Source organism: Rhinolophus sinicus, chromosome 4 (genome assembly GCF_057876585.1).
Source record: "Rhinolophus sinicus isolate RSI-liver-muscle chromosome 4, RSI-T2T, whole genome shotgun sequence".
Taxonomy (NCBI): Eukaryota; Metazoa; Chordata; class Mammalia; order Chiroptera; family Rhinolophidae; genus Rhinolophus; species Rhinolophus sinicus.
The window spans coordinates 87,390,597-87,411,363 of record NC_142504.1 but is presented as its reverse complement, the minus strand read 5'-3'; the positions used below and the strand labels follow the sequence as shown (position 1 = coordinate 87,411,363).

The 20,767-nt window shown below is 38.0% G+C and overlaps 1 protein-coding gene across 2 annotated transcripts in view; it reads right to left on the bottom strand.

The window, feature by feature from the left end:
• Window positions 1–20,767, bottom strand: part of MAPRE2 (microtubule associated protein RP/EB family member 2) — a 141,322-nt gene that overhangs the window by 103,304 nt on the left and 17,251 nt on the right. For both annotated transcript variants that reach the window (XM_019740828.3, XM_019740827.3), the window contains exon 2: window positions 18,565–18,626. Coding sequence is in view for 1 of the 2 variants with exons in the window: in XM_019740827.3 (XP_019596386.1) it covers window positions 18,565–18,626 (62 nt within the window). In the remaining variant the exon portion in view is untranslated. The remainder of the gene's footprint in view (window positions 1–18,564; window positions 18,627–20,767) is intronic.

Sequence of the window (20,767 nt, the reverse complement as noted above, 5' to 3'; positions counted from 1 at the left end):
TCATCACAGCACAGGAACGGGAGGGGCCAGATGCAGGTGATGGGTTTAGTGCGACACCGATTTTTCTGAGGAGTTGCGAAATATTTCTGGGAGCTGGGGTGGGAGAGCACACCTGACCCCATGTAGTCGTGACAGAAACATCGGAAGAAAATAGGCCTCTTCTACTGACCCAGTCGATTTTCTCCAGGGAGAGTTGCCATGAAAGCAATCAAAAAATCAAATCTCCATTATTTCTAAAGCACCTTGTAAAAACATGTGGTGTCTGTAGCCATCACCGCATTCTCTCTTACTAAATCAAAGCAGACCAGAGGCAGAAGCAGAAATTAGGTTGGCGCCATTGGTTGGGACATTTAATGAGGAAGCTTCTCCCCTCTGGCTACCTCACTTTCCACATCTCCTGCTTGAACTGGACCCACATCCAGCACTCAGTTTTGAATCCTCAGAACTGTTGCTCTCCCTCTGGTCTCTCTAACTTAGTTACCATACCTGTTTATTTCACAGTACTGACATATAGCTCCCTCCCTTTCCTCTCCCACTCCTAACACCCTACTGCAGACATACCACCTCATGACGAGCTTATGAGATTCTCTTGAGAGGTTTCTTTGCTTACTGACTTTTATTTATTTATTTATCTATCTTTCTTTCTTTCTTTCTTTTCTTTCTTTCTTTCTTTTCTTTCTTTTTTTTAAAGTGTGATGGCACCTAATGCTCCTACCAAGGTGTTATAGTCTGAAGGACCTGTTACTAAAAGAAGCTATATTTTAATGTTGTCTTAACTCATTAAAACCCATCTAAGAATGAAAGAGGTTTAAGCATCTATAATTTTGGAAGGGCCATTGCTTAATTAGCCTGGTATCTTTGTGCCCCAGAATCTTGACCCAGTTATCAGTTGATGGAGGGGGATGGAAACGAACATTGTGGAGGACCAACTTTGTGCTTTGCCTTAACTAAATGATGGTTTCATTGGACTCTTAGAATTGGACTTGGACTGGTTCAGGTAGGGTTTTTTGTTTGAGGTGTCTGTGTGTAGGAAGGCGGGCAGGAGTTCGGACAGAGGCAGAGATCATACAGGACTCCGAGAGCGAGGGCCCCAGCAGGAGTTAGCATTATGGATCCTGGAACCACAACGTGAGCCATCCCCAGGGACCTCAGCAGAAAGCTCTCTCAATTTTCCTGTAGTGTTCGACCTTCACAGAACACCACCACTCGCAGTGTGGCTTACTGAGTCTCCTTTTGCAGGCACACACATTCTCTCTCTCTGCCCTTTTTCCTTACCCTAACCACATATCTCAGCTTATTCAAAACTCAGCGCTACTGCTCCCACATACTGGCCTGCTCAGGGTCCCCCATTTACCTCAGGGTCTCAGTGTATGTGTGTTTCTTTCAGCTTCAGCTCTTATATTACCTTCTTGATTGTCTCTAGACTTCTCAAGCCAAGTACCCAAAAGTGAGTTTTCTTGTCTAAGCAATGTCAGAGGTCAAAGACCAACTGTAAATCAGGAATCTATAGATCAATGGCCCAACCCTCGCCCAATTGGCTGGCACCAGGGTGAAGGATTTATGGGTTAAATCCTGTGCCCTCAAAATTCACATGTTGAAGTCCTAACTCAGAATGTGCTCTTATTTGGAAAGAGGGTCATTGTGGATGTGATTAGTTAAGTTTGGATGAGGTCATACTGGAGTGGGGTTAGCACCTAATCCAATATGACTGATGTCTTTATAAAAAGGCGTAATTTGGACACAAACATGCACACAGGGAGAAGGATATGTGAAAAGACACAGGAAGACACATCGAAAAGCCAAGGAGAGAAGCCTGAAATAGATCGTTCTCTCATAGCCCTTGGAAGAACCGACCCTGCCAACACCTTGATTTCAGACTCCCTTCCCCAGTACTGTGAGATAACAAATTTCCACTGCTTAAGCCTCCTAGTTCATGGTATCCTGTTATGGCAGCCCTAGGAAACTATCAAAATATTGGGGTGCTGTTGTAACAAATACCTACAAATGTGGAAGTTGGTTTGGAATTAGGTAATGGTTAGAAGCTAAAAGAGTTTTGATGTGCACGATAGTAAAAGTCTAGATTGCTCTGAAGAGACTGTTGGGAGAAATATGGATGTTAAAGGAGATTCTGCTGAGGATTCAGGAGGAAAAGGGTTATAGAGAAAGGTTTTATTATCTCAGAGAATACGTATATTGTCATGAACAGAATGTTTCCAAAAACATGAATGGTAAAGGTGCCCTTTGTGAGATTGTCTTAGTCGGCCTGGGTTGCTATAAAAAAAATCATAAACTAGGGTCTACAAAAAAAATCATAAACTAGGTGACCCAAACAACAGACTCCCCACAGCTCTGGAGGCTGGAAGTCCAAGACCAGGTGCCAGCAGATTAGATGCCTGGTTGAGAGCCCTCTGCCTCTCTTACAGATGGCTTCCCTCTCTCCGTGTCCTCATATGATGGAGACTACTTACTGATTTTTACTTCTCAATGCTTCTGACATATCACCATGAAACTGATCTTTCCTCCCTTCTTCAAAAGTCTTCAGTTGTTCCCTATCAGGTTCAGTATAAAAATTCCAAGTTTCACTTTTTACGCTTTATGCTTAAAGCCTTATGCAATCTGCTCTTAGAAACATATCTCCCACCACATAAGAGTATAGTAAGGATGGGATTTCACTTGGTTACCTCTTAACCTGGAATGCTAGTTTTGTGTCCTGGTATCAGATAAGAAAAGACTTCCTTCTATGTAATAAACAGAGAAAAGAGCCTGTAATTGTTCCTATTTTGAATCCTTCACATACGCTCTTATAGAAAGAGGTTCTTCCATCTGATTATTGTATTGGACTATGTTCAGGGCAACTGCTAGACCTCTAAGCTACCATTTGAAAATAACTTCAGCTGGCTTCATTATAAAGCTAGGAAGAGGACAACAACTTAGTCAAATGAGTTCTGATGTAAATGGAACATAATCTGAGCTGTTCTCTCCTTAGGATCCCTGTCCATCCAGGACCAAGCGAGAGAGCCGGGAACATTTAGCTATTACCATTTGATCTTCACAACTGCTCTGACTAATCAGATTACATCACTAGACTCAGAATCACTATGTTTTCAGCAAATTAAATTATCGCTTAAAAATTCATTGGCGATTATTGCTTGGAAGAAATCAAGAATCATTGCGTCACTGTGATTTCCCATGGCTGGTTAAAACATTCAAAGTTCCTCAGAGGGTAAGGTAAGTTGGGAGACTGGATGACAAGCCCCTAGAAAAGTTTCTCTGGCTGGTCACTTACATTTGAACACAACCAGCTGAACAGCAGCCTCACATTCTGCACGCAAAACACTCGGCTCTGGGTAAAGTAAATCATTCCACAAGTGGCCTCCTCCCACATTCACAATCCTTGAGAAGAGTTCCTGAAGTTTGGACACAGTGCTGTGGAGCGGAGCCAGTAAACTTCACAGTGATTATGAAACAGCTGCAAATCCATGCTTATGACATGCATGATACAAAAACGATATAAAGGCCACATTCAGATCAAGAGAAGAAATATGGCTTGGCTGGTGCTAATCCAGGTGAGAAGCTAGATTTCACTAAAGAGACTTAACGACAACCCCTAATGTTTCCTAATGACGCAGTTCTACTAGGTTGGTGCAAGGGTAATTGTGGTTTAAAAGGTTAAAAATAAACCGCAAAAACCACAGTTACTTGTGCACCAACCTAACAGAATGTATAATTAACCTGTATTCCTTTTCCTATTTTATTTTCTCCACTTCCCCTCCTCCAAGCAAAAGAATCCTTTACTTCCATCCTCTAGCCATTCACAACACGGAGGGAAAAAAACCCAACCACAAACCAAAACAAAAAAAAATCTGTCTGACCTCTTACAGCTTCTTCCCACTGATTTTACCTGGCAAAAGACAATGACCTAGAGTGATGAGAGATGTCGCCGTCCATAACACTGTCCGTGGTGGGAAGGAAGATACTACATTTACTGAAAAGATCTCATATGGATCCCTCTTGAATATCAATCAGGCAAACGTGCGAGCCAAGTTTCCGCATGATTTTACACATGCTTATAATTCTCTCCAAAAAGAGAAATGGAAGTTAAGTGAACTTTTGGATCCTGTTCCACGGATCTTGATAAATTTTATTTATCTTGGCATTCTTGTTTCTATTTGCTAAAGAAAAGCACATTTCATATTTATCAGTAGAACTGAAATATGTTTATTTGTATAAAACGCGTTATTCTACTGCAGTCTGAAGAAAGTGGCATTTGTAGTCAAAAGGCTTTCAGCAAATAATTGCAAGGGACACTCCATGAGTGAGGGATGGGGTTAGGGTGTGAGTGACAGGAAGAAGGACCCAGAGAATTCATCATCTACAAAGGGGTTTGAAAAGATCTCTGTTCTTCCCAGCTTCAAGTTTGTTTAAAAACTATTTCATAAATAGGAGGGGAATGTTGTTAAAGTTCCAGCTCATGGTAGCAGAGCAGGATTAGAAGCTCATTGAAAACTCAACAAATATGCACAGCCCTGGAACTTCGACTTCTTCTAATGCAACAAAACCTGGTCAGTTGCCCCCTGTTATAAATCACATCATTGAAAGATATCTGAGAGAGGCAGCAAGCACACAGTCAGCCTAAAGCATCAGCTCTTTGTTTTTAAATAAAGGTTTTGACCAAAAAAACTTAACTTACTCTTTACTGTGGCCTATGCTGGTTCCTTACTGTAATATATTTGACTCTTATGATTAAATAAAAAATATTTGGATTATCATATTCTTATGACAAATATTCGATCACATTATAAATATCACCTAATAAATGGCTATATTTTCACTTCTCAACCCTTGGCTGAGAAATACTACTAGGTAAGAAACATTAAGGCATTGGTAAATTTAAAAATAGGTATATTATCTTGGGTATCATTAATCTAAACAGTATCTTCAGTTTAGATTACCTAATCAATGAGTCTGAAAATATTATACATCTTTATTCCCCTTGTTAAACCCATCCTGCTAAAAAATCTACCCAACCACGAAATCCTATCAATTGCCTCTCTCAATTTTTCTTTTTTGTTTCCACCAAATTCATATCACCTGAAATGTAGACTAATGCAGTAACTGCTGTCTTTTCTGCATTCCTTTCCTTCCAATCTGTTCTTTATATGTGAATAATTTGTTTGTAATTTATAGAAAATGCACCTGTTAAGAATTTGAGGAGTACAAAATGTATAATATTAAGAGCAAACATCTCTCTTACTATTTTCCTTTACCTCAGTCCCATTTTCAAGAATTAATGTTTTTTAACTATTTCTGATTTTAGTTCTTCTAGGGTTACAATTGTATCTCGAAAGACTAAGATATAGTCTATTGATTTATTAATATAATATAAAGATATAGGTAAAAGTAGTAGCTATTTTCTACTAAGAAATTCAACATACTTTTATTCTCACCTCACCTCTCAATTATTGCTAATATTTTAAAATTATTCTAGTGGTTACATTTACAACTTTAAAAAATTTCAAATTCTATTTCTTGACTCATTCCAAGGAATATTATCTATTGATTCTCCATATATATGGTTCTTTTCAACCTTCTCTGCTTTCAATTTGCCTGGTTTTACCATTATGTTTCCTTTATCCTTTATATTTACATCACGTTTTATGAGTGTAGTTAAGTCTTCCTTGTTTTGGCTATAGATTGCTTCTAACCCTGAAGTCTAGTAAAAAGCATTTATGATTATGTAATTTCTTATTCTCTCCAAAATCAAGTGGTATCAGCTTCGATAGAAAATGAAGTATAATCTCTAAATCTTGCAAACAAAAGAATGGCCTACTGAAAGCATCAAGGTCAAATGGATTTTCTTTTTTCACATGCCATTAGTTGTTCAAAAGCATGCCTCATTTTAAGATTAAACTTGAATCCTAACCTATCTATATATTTGACATATCTGTATCTGTATCTCTATGTAGATTTTTCCTAGAGCTCTTAACTACTTTTATTTTGCAGAAGAAATATACCATCATGTATGATAAAAATACTCAGATTCTAGGTGTAAATTTATATAACAGAGTCTGACTTTTTTCAAGACATTCTCCATGGAACCCATTACCTAATTTGGACCAATAGCTTTGATATTACTTCTGACATCCTGGTGTTCATAACATTTCTTATAATTGGACTCTTGCATTAGTTCCATTAGATGCTACATTATCCTTATTTTTTTCTCTTTTACATTTTCCTGGACTATATCTTTAAGTTATTTTTTGAGAGGCAACAGGTAAATTTTTAAAGCCTTTCATGTCAAAAAATGCCTATTTGCTCTCATACTTTGATAGCTGGGCTGAATCTAGAACTATAGCTCCAAAATCACTTCCCTCACAACTTCGAAAGCATAGTTGCCCTGTGTCCCAGCCTCCAGCATTGCTTGTCAAAGCTTATGCCATTCAGATGATCTCTTCTGGGGGAAATCTTCTCACTGTCTGACTTTCTACCCCAGAAGCTCTAAAACTTCTTTTATCTTCAAATTGCAGCAAGATAAGTTCAGGTTTTTAAATTTATCCTACTCAACATTCAGTGGCTTCATTTAATCTGAATCTTTTTGCCTTTCTTTTTCTCCAGTGTCTTTGATTTTTCTTCTAAAGACACTGCTTAAACATTAATGTTAGATCTTCTAGACCATCCTTCCATATCTCTAATACTTTTCTCATATTTCCCATCTTCTCATCTTTTGCTTTATACTCTGGAATACTCTTTAGCCATACTCAGTAAGTCCTTCTCTTGATTTTTAATTTGATAATTAAAATTTTAATTTGTAAGAACTCTTATGTTTTCTAATTGCTTCTTATTCATAGCAACTCTTTTATTGGAGAAGGGGGTAGTGGAGATTAATGGGTGCAATACTTTTTTGTACTAAGGATAGTAATTAGATTTTTTTTTTCTGTTCTCTGAATTATTTTATTTGTTTGTTTGTTTGTTTGTTGTTAGCGATCAACATAATTCTACCCCCTTTCCTTCTTCTAGAAGTTTGTCAATTTCTGGTCCCATTCATGTTTCTAGAACTGACAGGGACTTCTTTTAAAATTGTTATTATTTCAATTTAAGATCTGGAGAGAAGGGAAGCAAAACTGTGCTTAGACTACCATCTTAAAACAAAACGCACTGATTTTTCCAGAGAGTATTTGCATCATGTCAGTATTTCTTACTACCTAAAATAAAACATTTAAATAATAGTCTGGTATTTGGGACTGCATAGTTTGACCCCAGTTTATCTTTCTGCCCGAATCCTCCATTATTCACACTAATGAATCAGTCATCCCCTTTCCCCTTGAGATGGTTTATGCTCCATTCCTTGGACCTCCTGACTGGTACCTGGAATGTCCTTTTTTTTCCTTTTCACCTATCCATACTTTACAAAGGTAGGCTTAGTTCAAAGTCTCTTTTGAAGCCTCTATGACCATCTTAGGATAGCCAAAATTCTGTATCATTTTAAAACATTTGAGTTCCAACACACAGACTGAGGGGTGAACATATGAGGACACAGTGCGTAGGTGGCCATCTGCAAGCCCAGGAAAGAGGCCTCAGAAGAAACCTTGACACATTGATCTTGGACTTCTAGCCTCCCAAACTGTGAGAAAATACATTTTATAATCCAAAAATAAAAAAATAAAAACATTTGCATTCCACCCAAACAATTCTTTTCTTTGTGCCAGCAATGTCAATTTTCCAACCAAACTTTTCTCCTTTACCCTTCTCACCCTGAAATCCAAAATAATTTTACCTAAGTGGAATTAAATCTTAAAAAGTAACTGCTTCATGTTTTGATATTTTACTGTACAATAAAAATATCAAAGTTTTAATGAGATGCAACTTTTTGAAGTAATAAAGTAGTGTGCCTGAGTTAGGTAATTATTATTATATGATGTTTTCTTGAGCAAGAGGTGAGAGTGGTTGGATAGTCTTATTTCAAGACCCCTTTGTAGAATTGTTGGAGGCAATAATGTCATTATACAATGTTCCAAGCACTCAATTCATATTTTTGACAAACTAAGCAAAGTTTTGCTCCATGCCAGGCATCAGAAAAGAATACTAATGGTTCAGTCCAGCTTATAAGCCAAAGTAATGTTGCATTAGTGGCATTACCTCACACAGGTCTGAAACATATCACTCCCCAAGAGCAAAAATAAAGTTAGAGACAAGAATCCCATGAGAGAAATTCTACCTAGCAGATATTACATAGCCTAGTCATTGCCTTGAGAAATCATAACAGAAGAACACATCAGCATTTGGAAACACCATGATGCAGTAAAGGCTGAATGCCACACTCCAAAGCAGGAGTATGAAGTATTGGAAAATACAAAAACCACATGGCCTAGAATTTAGTCCCCGAGGGGGGCACTCTGAGGCTTATCTTGACCTCTTACTGTTTATGTTTCCTAATGTAGTTTGATATTAACCTGATAATCTGTGATTCATTTGAATTGCTTTCTTGAAGACTGGAAACTTGACTAACTTTAGAACAGAGACAAACACGTCAGTGCATGCATTTTAAGCAGAATGATATTTGAGGTAAGGGATGCTGAAAATCTGTGTCATCCACAGTACCAGTTGCTGGGCAACCTGCTGCCAAGCCAGTTTTATAGACTTATACAGAACTCAAGAAGCATATATTAAGTGCCTAACGTCTGAGGTAGGGTGTTAATTAAAATAGAATACATCATCAAATATTGCTCTTGAGAATATTATGTTTTGGAAGTTAAAACTTATGTATGTGAAAAAAAATTGAATCCAACGTAATATCCAATCAGGAATTCCATAATATAACAATTGCACCCACACAAGTGTGAGCCTGCCACTCAGGGACACTGTCTAACCAGTTACGACCTGTAAGTTTAAAGTTACCAAAATTTACTTTAAAAAAAAGCTCCATACATCAAACAATGGCAGGTTGGAATAATAATGGTATGTCAACTCTATAGACTATTCTGTAGACTTTACAATCACAAATATGTGTGACAGCATGGAACGCTGCTCAACAAAGTTAATAAGCAGTGTGGAATTTTTGGAAATACTACAGAAGTAGAAGAAAATATACATGTAAGAGACATTTGAGAAGGTAGGGAGGCAATAGTTGAAATCTGGGAGATGTTTGATTAAGTGACTGTAGATAATCTAATATACTTCTCATAAATCATAAATATGGATAAGTACTAAGTGGCTTAAGCCTTTTACCTAGATGGTAACTAAGATGCTGAAACAGGTCTTTGTCTCTTGAGTAATTTTAATCCAAATGAGCAACTACACATCTTCTATGACACTAATAGTTGTACTTCCATGAAGGGGTAAACAAATTATAATAATAACTGAAGTGGTGATGGTAGGGAAGGCAGGAGGAGAGGAGAGGAGGCATACGGGTACAACATCTGAGGTAATCAAGATTAAACACACACACACACACACACACACACACACACACACACACACACAGAATTAAAGTCATTTACCTCCCATTACCTCCACTCTACCTCCAGTCCTAGCTTGAAGCTGTTCTGCTTTGTGGGTAGTTCCAAACGTGTATCTATCTGTGAGGACTGTTTGTGGAAATGACTTTGGATTCACAGCTGCCTGGGGTTCTAATCTTGCCACTACCACTACTAGCTACGTGCCTTGAACAAGTTAGTAATCTCTCTACAACTCAATTTCCTCATTTGTAAAAAGCATAAACAAGATTAATACAACGTATGTGAAGTTGCTAACAGAGTACTTGTACACAGTAGTCATTAATGTTTCTTCTCTCCTCCACAGTTTTTTCCCTTTGTACACAGGATTCTGGTGATTGGGTTTTGGAACGAGAGAAGGTGGAAAGGAAGGTGAATCCACCTTGGCTGCAGGTTGTTTTCAGATCTTGCTCCCTCCCCCAAACTTAACCTCAGCTATAACCTACTTGATGGCAGGATGAGGCCAGGCCAGACTTGTTTGAACATCAAAGACCACAGCGAGTTTCCTGGGGTGGCTCTATTTGTAAAATGTATTTAAAACTTCAGTTCTAACTAATCTGGCTTCTAGAGGTGGCTGTCCAATACAGTAGCTGCGGGTCACATGTGGCTATTTACATTTAATTAATTAAAATTAAATAACATTTAAAATACATCTAAAGTGTTCCTCCGTCACATAGTCACATTGCCAAGTATTCCATGGGCACATGTAGCGAGTGGCTACCAAATTAGAGGGCACAGATACAGAACATTTTTATTGCAAAACATGTAGGACTCTGCTCTAAAGTTCTGGGGCTATCAGTAGGAATAAGAAATGTCATAGGCTTAGTGCCCATCGTCTTTGTTCCTTCATTCTTTCATTTTTAATGACTTTCAGACGGGAAAAATAAACTCAGTGAAGCGGGGGTAAAAGAAACACATTTCTTGATTAGGGAGCCTCAATACACACAAGCTTTCCAGGCACCAGCCTATGAGACATCAATAGCATTCTTTCCACATACCACAGCCCACTTGTAAAGAAAACTTTGATAAGACGTGTCAACCTTAGAGTAATTTTAGTGACAGTTTTGCCAGCAAAAATGAAAATGCAAAACCAGATTCTGGTACTCAATGTCAAGGCAGGAATCTCCTATAGACACAATGTATTAAAGGTTTGCTAAGCAGTTGGCAGTTTTATTTCGGAATGCAACGAAGCAGTTGCCACAAGTGCCCAGGCAACACAAGTTTGTGAATGGGGGATGTGACACTGAACTGCTCAATAAACTGTTCAAGTTTCAGTCTGAATCAATTGAATCAATTATTAAGACTGGTCCCCAATAATCTGTCAATGGGAAGACCTTGTGAGTTAGTTACAAACCCTGTACCAATCTCAAACTCATTATAAACCAGGCAGTAGCTCTTAACCCAGTCATTTGGCTCCTACAACATTTTAAAAAGAAAGAATAAATCATCAGCCCACTTTAAAATAAATGTATTGTGTTTGTGATCAATTTTCATGTTTCCGAAAAGAGGCTGTGTCAAGTTTTCATCTGCCCGGTACATGTGCTTCCGCTGAGCCCTTCTTGGAAAAAAAAAGCACTCTGCCTAGAAAACCAGCACAACTATAAACTCATGGCCTCCAAACCCTAGTGGGTGTCACCGCTTCCAGATTACCCTTCTGCTTCCCTAGTCAGTGCTCTGTCATTATTTATAAACCAGACATTTCAATACTTGCCCCATTTCTTTCTATCGCTGACCCTTCCACCTTCCCCTCCCCTTCAGCAAAGGCCTTGCCTCTGACTTCACAGAGGGTATTGAAGCCATTAGACAAGAATTTAAGTTTCCTGCTCCTAAACCTTCACATTTACCTGAAAAGTGGCCATCTTATTCTGCTTCCTGCTGTTGCAATGAAGGTCTGTTCTGGCCAGTTGCCTCCTGTCTCCTCAAAGGTCTGCTCTGTAACTTTCTACCTGATCCTCACACACCCTTTCTATTGGCTCCTTCCCAGGAGCATCTGAATGGGTCAAGTCTCTTCCACCTTAAATCAACTGTTCTTCACCACAGGTCCCTCTTTCTCTTCTCATCTTCACACCCAAATATACCCTCTCCACTTCTCCATTTTCCCCTCACTCCTCAGCTTCTTGCATCCTGAGTTCCACCTTGACCGTGCCATAGAAATTATCCTTATCAATAATACTAACTACCCACTCCAGTAAAATACATATAACATAAAATTTACCATTTGAACCATTGACGTGTCCAGTTCAGTGGTATGAAGTACATTCACACAGTTGTGCAACCATTGTCAGCATCCATCTCCAGAACTTTTTTCATCTTATAAAACACAATAACTTTCCATATTTCCCTCTCCCCAGCCCTGATAACCACCATTCTACTTCGTATCTATATTTTCATTACTCTAGGTAGCTTATATAAGTGGGCTTATACAGTATTTGTCTTTTTGTGACTGACATTTCACTTAACATGATGTCCTCACGGTTCATCCAGGTTGTAGAATGTAACAGAATTTCCTTCCTTTTTAAGGTGGAATAATATTCCATTGTGTGTATCTCCCATATTTTGTTTTCCCCTTCTGGCTATTGTGAATGCTGCTGCTATAAACAAGGGTGCACTTTTTAAAAATCTACCTCTTAAATATTGGTGAGCTTCAAGGTTCTCCGCTGGACTCCTGTTTCTCACTCTATACTCTCCTCGGGCAGTTTTACCTGTATTAGCAGCTAGCTTACTGCTTACATGCTAGTGACTCCAAAAACTATACTTGTGGTTCATTTTTTAAAAATTTTAGTTCAGATCCCAAATCCCTATGTAAATCCTCTAGGACATCACAGACACCCTAAACTCCACGTGTACAACATTGAGCTTCTGATTCTTGCCCTCCCACTTACAATGTTCCCACAATGTGTGTTTCCTGCCTCAGTAAATAATACCACCAAACTCCCCTCTTCCTTATACCAGGCACCTGGGCATTATCCTCTGCCAACCACAGCACTGGCAGAGTGCCCAGGAAGCCCACTGAACTCCACGGTCACCAGTTGACTAGTTCTCACTTTGGCATCCGTGAAAGGATTGCTGTGTGCTCCTGTGAAAGACCCCTGTCCATTATTCCCCTCTAAATAAAAATAGCAAAACCTCACTGGGCACTCCCTACAGCTCTTACCTTACCTTGTTTTTCTCAGCACTGAAATAATGCTTACCACACAGCAAGTACTCACTGTGTGTGTCAAAAGAAATGAATTAATCTTTGACCTCTCCCTTACCCAAGCCTGTCTATTTTGTCTTCCATTGTCCTCAAATCTCACCACTTCTCTCTATCCCAGTTGTCACCACCCTGGTCAGGTTCTCATCATCTTTCACTTTGTCTCTCTACTTCTTATCTGCTCCTGATCATTTTCCACACAGCTGCCAGAGTGACCGTTCTAAGACAGCATAAAACAGATAGTTCAACTTCTCTACTTAAAACTTTAACCATCACCTTCACGATACCACCCAACATTCTTCATTGGCTTCATAAGGTCCTTCCAGATTTGTCTGTCTATCCAGCCCTATCTTTCACTACTCCCACAATGCTGCAACTCATTACTGAACTTCTTTCAGTTGCACTAACATGTCATATGCTTCTCTTATTTTTCTCCTCTCCAGGTCTTTGAAGATGCTACCCTTTCTGGTCAAATAACCCTCCCTTTTTGCAGCACTCCAATACTTACTGGCTCTTCCTTTTCCTTCAGGTTTTGATTAGGTATCACCTCTTGGAAGCCTAGTCTGACTTCTCTGCACTAGTTCTGGCTTCGTTGTTGCTGCTAGGGGTCTCACAGCATCTTATACTCCCACCATAGTGCTTAGTGCCCTGTAGTAGAATTGCCTGCTTCATTAACGTCCCTGTAACGGCTCATAGATCCATTCGGGCGAAGACCTTGACTTTCTTGCTCAAAATGTACCCTCTGCACTTTGCACAGTGATGGAGCTATGGTAGAGGCTTATTTAATACACGATTCTGCAACAACAACAAATTTGTCCTGGGGATTTTAAACATCCAGAAAAGTTCACACAATGTGATATATAAATGATGTATTACAGAATTGTACATTTGAAACCTATGTAATTTTACTAACCATTGTCACCCCAATAAATTTTTTAAAAATCCAGAAAAGTAGAAAAAATTGTTAATAGTATAACATACACTCATACCCACCAGCTGTATTCAGTAATGGTTAACATTTAGCCAGATTTTTTCATCTAGCCATATTTTCTTTATCATTTCTCTATATTTGACAAATCATTTTAAAGTAAATCACTGACAAAATGAATGAATTCTTAAGTCCCACTAACATGTCCACAAACCATATAAAATAAGCTACTGAAGAAAATAAGAACCAGCAATAAAAACCTCTAAACCTCTACTTAAGCATAGTTAAGTGAAATTCAGAAATGAGAACATTAAGCCATGTACCAGATACTTTTATGAATGTACTCTCATTCCATCATTGAATTCTCATGAGTCTTATAAGGTAACCTCATTAATAAACAAAAGGAAACCTTTGAAGAACCTGTAGCTTGAGGAGGGAAGGAGAAAGAAAATAAACACTTGCTGAGTGATATATACCCAACATTTATGTTACCTCAAATTATTCTCACAACAAACTCAAGATGTAAAAATTCAGTGAGGTCAACTTATTTGCCCAGATAATAAAGAAGGTAAATGGCAGATGAAAGAATTTGTTCCAAGTTTGCCTTTCTTTCCACTCATTTATTCACTAATATTTAAAATTTTCATTAAAAATTTTAAATTTAAAAGTTTTTTACCATGGTCTGAGATGGGTAAAATATAATACATATTACTGTTTATTTGTGCACAAGGAATGCTCTCTTTAGTTCTTATTACCCCTATAGTATAGGGGAGGCAGGGGACAAAATTAGAGCAGTAAGTATAGAACAATAAGCATGTGAAAGTCTCAAGCAGGGTTCTGGTGCCCTGGCTTTGTCACCAAATATCTAACAATAGGCTAGTCACTCAACTCTCCTCACCCAAGAATGTTCATCTATAAAATGAGTGAGTTGGATTAGATCATTATTGAGGTTCCCTCCAGCTGTTTAAAAAACAAAACACAAAAGAACCCCTATAATTCTTAGTGATTTGCTTCAGTCATCAGCTGGAGAGGGCCAGGATAGAGGTCAGCTGATCCCAGCCCTATGCTCTGTGCATTCTCAGTAAATGTACTTTCTGCGGGGGACTAATTGTAAATGTGGGCCATTTTTTATTGGAATGTGGGTCAGTACAACTAGAATAACCCTCCAACTTCCAGAAGCAGATGGCCCACAGATTCTAATAACTAATGACAAAGACTGTGCCAAAAGAGGAGCCATGAAAATGCTCTTTTTCAAAGGAAACCCTTGTTTCATCCCTACTCCCATGTATCCTCTGCCAGACAAGCTATCCTACTTATCACACTTACAATGATTTTTTAAAGATTCTCTACTCCATTAGATAGTAAGCTCTAAGACCTCTGTCTTGTTCACTTTCATAGTCCCAGATTTTAGCATAGAACTTGGCACATACTTGGCAATTAATAAATGTTCATGGAATGAATGGCAAATCTCAACATCTCTGAGCCTCCCAATCCAACATATTACCTTCCAGGCTCAGCTCACATGTCATCTCTACCTCCCCCGACCCTCTCAAACTCCCATAATATTTTAACTGTATTTCTCCTATGGCACCTCTCTTTTTCTATATCTGATTATAGTTATTTATGTATATATCTTCACTTCCCAAATAAAGTCAAACTCTCTGAGACAAAAGCTATCTCTCGCTCCCCACCGAAATCCTACAATAATACCCAGTTCATAAAGGTTCTCAATAAATGCTTGTGGAATAAGCACATTATTCATATACATGGATATATCAAAGCAATTAGCACAGTTCTTTACATATAGACATTCAGTAAATATTATTAAAATGCTGTTTCTGATAAAGTTATGGTGAGGCCAGTACCCTCAAACTGCAAATGTTAGGTACCCCAAACACTTTGGGAAAAAATATGGTAAACCAGATTAAAAGTCATAAAAGTGGTCATATCCTTGAATAATAATCCCATTTCTGGGATTTTGTCCTAAGGAAACAGATGGACAACAAAACCAAAAACACAAGTTAAACCAGACCAAACCAAACCAACTAAATCAACAACATCCACACAAAAAATTATTATACCAATTTTTGTGAAAAATTGGAAAATATTATGGCACATCGCTATAACAATACTAATATAACTAATACCGCTATGCTAATGATCGTTCTGAGGACCTGTGAAAGAGGCTTGTGTCCACTGCTACGGTGTTTCCCCAAAAATAAGACCTAACCGGAAAATAAGCCCTAGCATGATTTTTCAGGACGACATCCCCTCAACATAAGCCCTAATGCGTCTTTTGGAGCAAACCTTAATATAAACCCAGTCTTATTTTCAGGGAAACACGGTAAGTAAAATACAAAGTTCATATGCACTATGATATCTACTGTAGAAACATAGGAAAACTTATGGGGAAAGCAAATACGCAAAAATAGAAAAACAGTTATTTGGGATGGTGTTATGGGTGATTTTCTTTTTTTCCAAAGATTTTTTTAAATTTGTTTTTATAATAAAAATTTTGGTATAGTCAACATGAACCTTTAATGAAACTCTATTTCCCATAAACAATTATTTAGTGAAGACCGAAGCATAAAATGAAATTGTTTTCTAAATAGCTATTGCTCCAGTACTTAATTCTAGGACTCAGGTGATACCTGACTAGGGATGCCGTGCTACGCATGAGGTGTGAAGCACAGCCATGCTGAACACGGTGCAGAAACAGATTTGAATGAGAAACAAGCAGCTAGACCTAGCAAAGGAAATCCCAGGACACCATACACATGATGATGAGATTACTCCCTCAAAGAAACTATTAATACTAGTTTCTGAGAGGGTTAAATAAGGAGGCTGCAACCCAGAAGGGAGATGAAGAGGAGAGGAAGTGAGAATGGCTGTCTTCTTGGTTCTCTACCATGTACTACCCCCTTACTTTCTTTTCTCTCACAAGGGCCTGTAAACTACAGTCGGTTTCTGCAAATAAAGTTTGATTTGCTGAAAGTTTGACATGCACTTGTCTTATTGTTTATGGCTGTTTTCACACTACAATAAGTTGCATAGTTGTAACAGAGACTATATGGCCCACAACGTAGAAAATATTTACTATGTAGCTCTTTATAAGGAAAAAAAAAAAAAGAAGAATCATTTGTCCTATAGCTCCAGATATAAGAGGTTTATGAACAGACACCCAATTTAGATATTGTACCACCTTTGTCTATTACTTTTTCTTCATATGTGCCAACCTGGAAGATAGGGTGATCATATCATTTATCGTCCAAACTAAGACACTTTTGAGGGTAAAGGGGATGCTAAATAGACACTACTCTAGGACAACAAAAGTAAACCAGGATTGTCCCAGACACCAGACATATAGGCCCCCCATTAGAAGGGCTAGTAGCACAAGAGCAGGTTTCAAAGGGCACTCGATGTCTTTTCAGGAACTGTTTTAACATGTATGAAGAAAGTTTAGGTGACTCCTCTTCTTGGTTTTTCCTATTTCTTTCTTTTTTTCTAATTTTTATTTTTTTTTAAATTAAAGTTTATTGGGGTGAGAATTGTTAGTAAAGTTACATGGATTTCAGGTGTACAATTCTGTATTGCATCATCTATAATTCACATTGTGTGTTCACTACCCAGAGTCAGTTCTCCTTCCATCACCATACATGTGATCCCCTTTACCCTCATCTACTTCCTCCTGCCCCCCAGTTTTTCCTATTTCAATTGCCCTAAGGTACCTTTCCACTTCTCTCTGTCCCAACACTGCCGTTGAGCCAGCTCTGATCCCTGATGAATCCAGCTGTTTGGACACCACTCAGGGTACAGTATCTCTACTTTCATTAGAGCAAAAGGGGAAAAGTTTACTCATTCTATTTAAATAAACCTTAATTATTTCAATTCAATACAAATACTTTTGTACCTGTAAATTTCGCTTGGTTTAATATCAAGGTAACTCCTTAAAATTCTTTTTTTTTTTTACGAGAAGTATTTCAGGTTTCTCTTCTAAAGTAAATGATTTAAAAATGATCATCAACCATAGCACTTGTTACAAAGAAACCCCATGACAAATATGGTATACTATCCATTGATTTGAGTTTTTAATACTCACCAATACAGTTTGGAGAATTATATAAGAATGAAGTTCTAAGTTTATCATTCCAGAATGAAAAACAAAATACGTACACCCCATACACCTTTTATTTTCCCCCTTGGAAACATTTTTGATGTTGTGGGGAAAAATGAAGTAAGACAAAAGATGTTTAAGCACCTTGGATGGAATCTAGGACGATATACTCTGTGAGATAATGCTCTGTGTGAGCAGTAGTAGCTCATAGCTTTGAAACCACTCTGGATGGCTTTCCAAATATTGCCATCTGGTGGAATTTTAGTTGATTGTTCCTTTGTTCTACGGAGCTCCTGGAAGTGAACCTTGAAGGCATTATTACAAACTCAGCATACCAGTGAAAAACAACTGAAGGTCAAATGGTTGTCTCAAATACAGATCCCAAAACTGAAAAAAACGAGGCTTTCCAGGTTTTCATCTCCTTTTCAAGATACCCATCTCTGTCTATTATAAAGCCAAGAGAGCAGTTGCCTTGATTTTTCACGAGATAAAATACTCATTTATTCACTGTTAGAAATGTCATGAGGTCCTTCGATTATTATCTTGATATTCTTTCCTTTCACTTATCATTAATAAGATCTCCAAAATTAAACTTTAATTGGCTGGACCATTTTTAGAAGAATTGCTGATAGCAGTTAATTAGCCCTTAGTACATGTGGGAAATGGAATATAGTTTGAAAAATAATGTTTTAATGAAGCATGTTTACTCAAATATTTACTTTTATTGTATAGGGAATTTTGAAAATAAATCTGTTGCAAAAGCATTAATAGTACTTCCATTTAATCTGTAAACAATTAACCTGTAAGTCATACAACATAATTTATATTTAAACCTTACCTTGAGCATCCAGGCTCTCTCCCTGGCTGTCGAGATGAACTGTTCCTCTGAGAATTGGGATGCTGCGACAGTAAAAATGAAAAAAAGAATAAAGAGAGCAATTAATATGATGAAAACATTGGAGGAAAGAGTTATAATTTAGTTAATTGGGTGTGGCCAGCAGTGGAAAAGGAAATTAAAGAAAACATGTACACAAAATATCCAAATTCGTTTGATTTTACCACGAGAGAGATTAAGTCAGCAAAAGAATAAGGTTCTCAAGCTATATTATTAGATTAACTCCTAGGTTGGTTTATTATAGTTGGTGAATATTTAGTACAATATCAGTCTTATGCAGAAAAATTTTTTTTTCCACTTTTTTCCCTGATAGTCTGATGTAATGAGAATCATGTATTAGCAGATAACCCCAGGAAGCAGTGCCTCAGTGGAGTCTCAAATGCCATAAATTAAAGTATAGACTTCTTCAAATCAAAGTTAATTTGCAGGTTTTATATCTAGTATTTACACAGGCTCAGTCTTCCAGACAAAAAATTTATGTTTAATTTTACAGGATAAGCAATGCCAGGATCAAGCTTCAAAATATACATACCAACAAGTGCAAATTTACTTTCTTTATATGAATAAATTATTTCTCTTCACAACATGGTCTTGCTAACTGATAAGACAGTAAACTGATGAATGGGGCATATCAAATTCTAGAGGCTGAGAAAGGTGTCCGAGCTCCAGGTCTTGAGGGTCCAATGTTAGCGATGTGGGGAGGATAGTAACTGGGGCAAATGCTGATAAAAAGGACCTAAGATGCATATGCACATAAGCTTTATTGGTCCTCTCACCTCTCCAAGAAACACGTTAGAAGTGACCGACCTCTTTCCACCTTCCAACTAAGCCCTCTCCCGATACATTGCTTTCTGTGGTTTTTGTATATGGCCATTTCAGAAATGCCTTTTGTGCTTAGTCAGTTTAAAATCAATTATATAAAAATAAAATATTGGTGGTAGATCCAACACAAAGTCATTAAGCTCAGACATAGTTCTAGAGATGTCATTGGGAGAAGGATTTTAAGAAAGGGAGGAGGAGGCATTTTATACTTTTTCTATAGGGGAAAGAGGCGATGGTGAAAGAAAAAAACAAAAATAAAATGGTAAGTGTTGAGAGAATAGCAGTAAAAGTGATAGCTGAATTTTCAATGTTATACTATTCAAAAAGGGAGCTCAAAAGTAATTTGTAAAAGTAGTAATTTGTTTAAAAATCAGAAAATTTGGGGCCAGCCCAGTGGCTCAGGCAGTTGGAGCTCCGTTCTCCTAACTCCGAAGGCTGCCGGTTCGATTCCCACATGGGCCAGTGGGCTCTCGACCACAAGGTTGCCGGTTCGATTCCTCGAGTCCCACAAGGGATGGTGGGCTCTGCCCCCTGCAACTAAGATTGAACACGGCACCTTGAGCTGAGCTGCCTCCCGGATGTCTCAGTTGTTGGTTGGAGTGCGGGCTCTCAACCACAAGGTTGCCGGTTGGACTCCCGCAAGGGATGGTGGGCTGTGCCCCCTGCAACTAGCAATGGCAACTGGACCTGGAGCTGAGCTGCGCCCTCCACAACTAAGACTGAAAGGACAACAACTTGAAGCTGAACGGCACCCTCCACAACTAAGATTGAAAGGACAACAACTTGACTTGGAGAAAAAAGTCCTGGAAGTACACACTGTTCCCCAATAAAGTCCTGTTCCCCTTCCCCAATATAATCTTAAAACAAAACAAAACAAAACAAAAAAACAAAAAATCAGAAAATTTAGCATGAATGGTTTCACGAACTGTACTCAGGTAAGCTAACAATTTTTTTTTCTTCAGATAGAACAGGTAGAATTGCTTTATGTGTTTTATAGCAGAATTTAATTTTATGAATAATTCACATGTTTTCCTGTAATTTAATGAAAGCCTATAAAACGAAAAAGTCAGGTTTAAAGAGAATTTGTTCCCATCCATATCAGTTTCTTTTTCTAAGTCTTCCAATCTTCTAGAAAATGTTAACTGAATCAGAATAATATTTTTATTTGTCCTCTTTGCCTAGTAATATAGCTACTAGGTACCGGCTAAAGTATTGGCCACCAAGCTGGGAAGCAAGAGCATAGGTTCCTAGTTTAATCTATAAACCTAGTAATTAGCCCTTAGAAAATGCAGGATTGCTGTACACAACTGGCATTTTTCTGTTC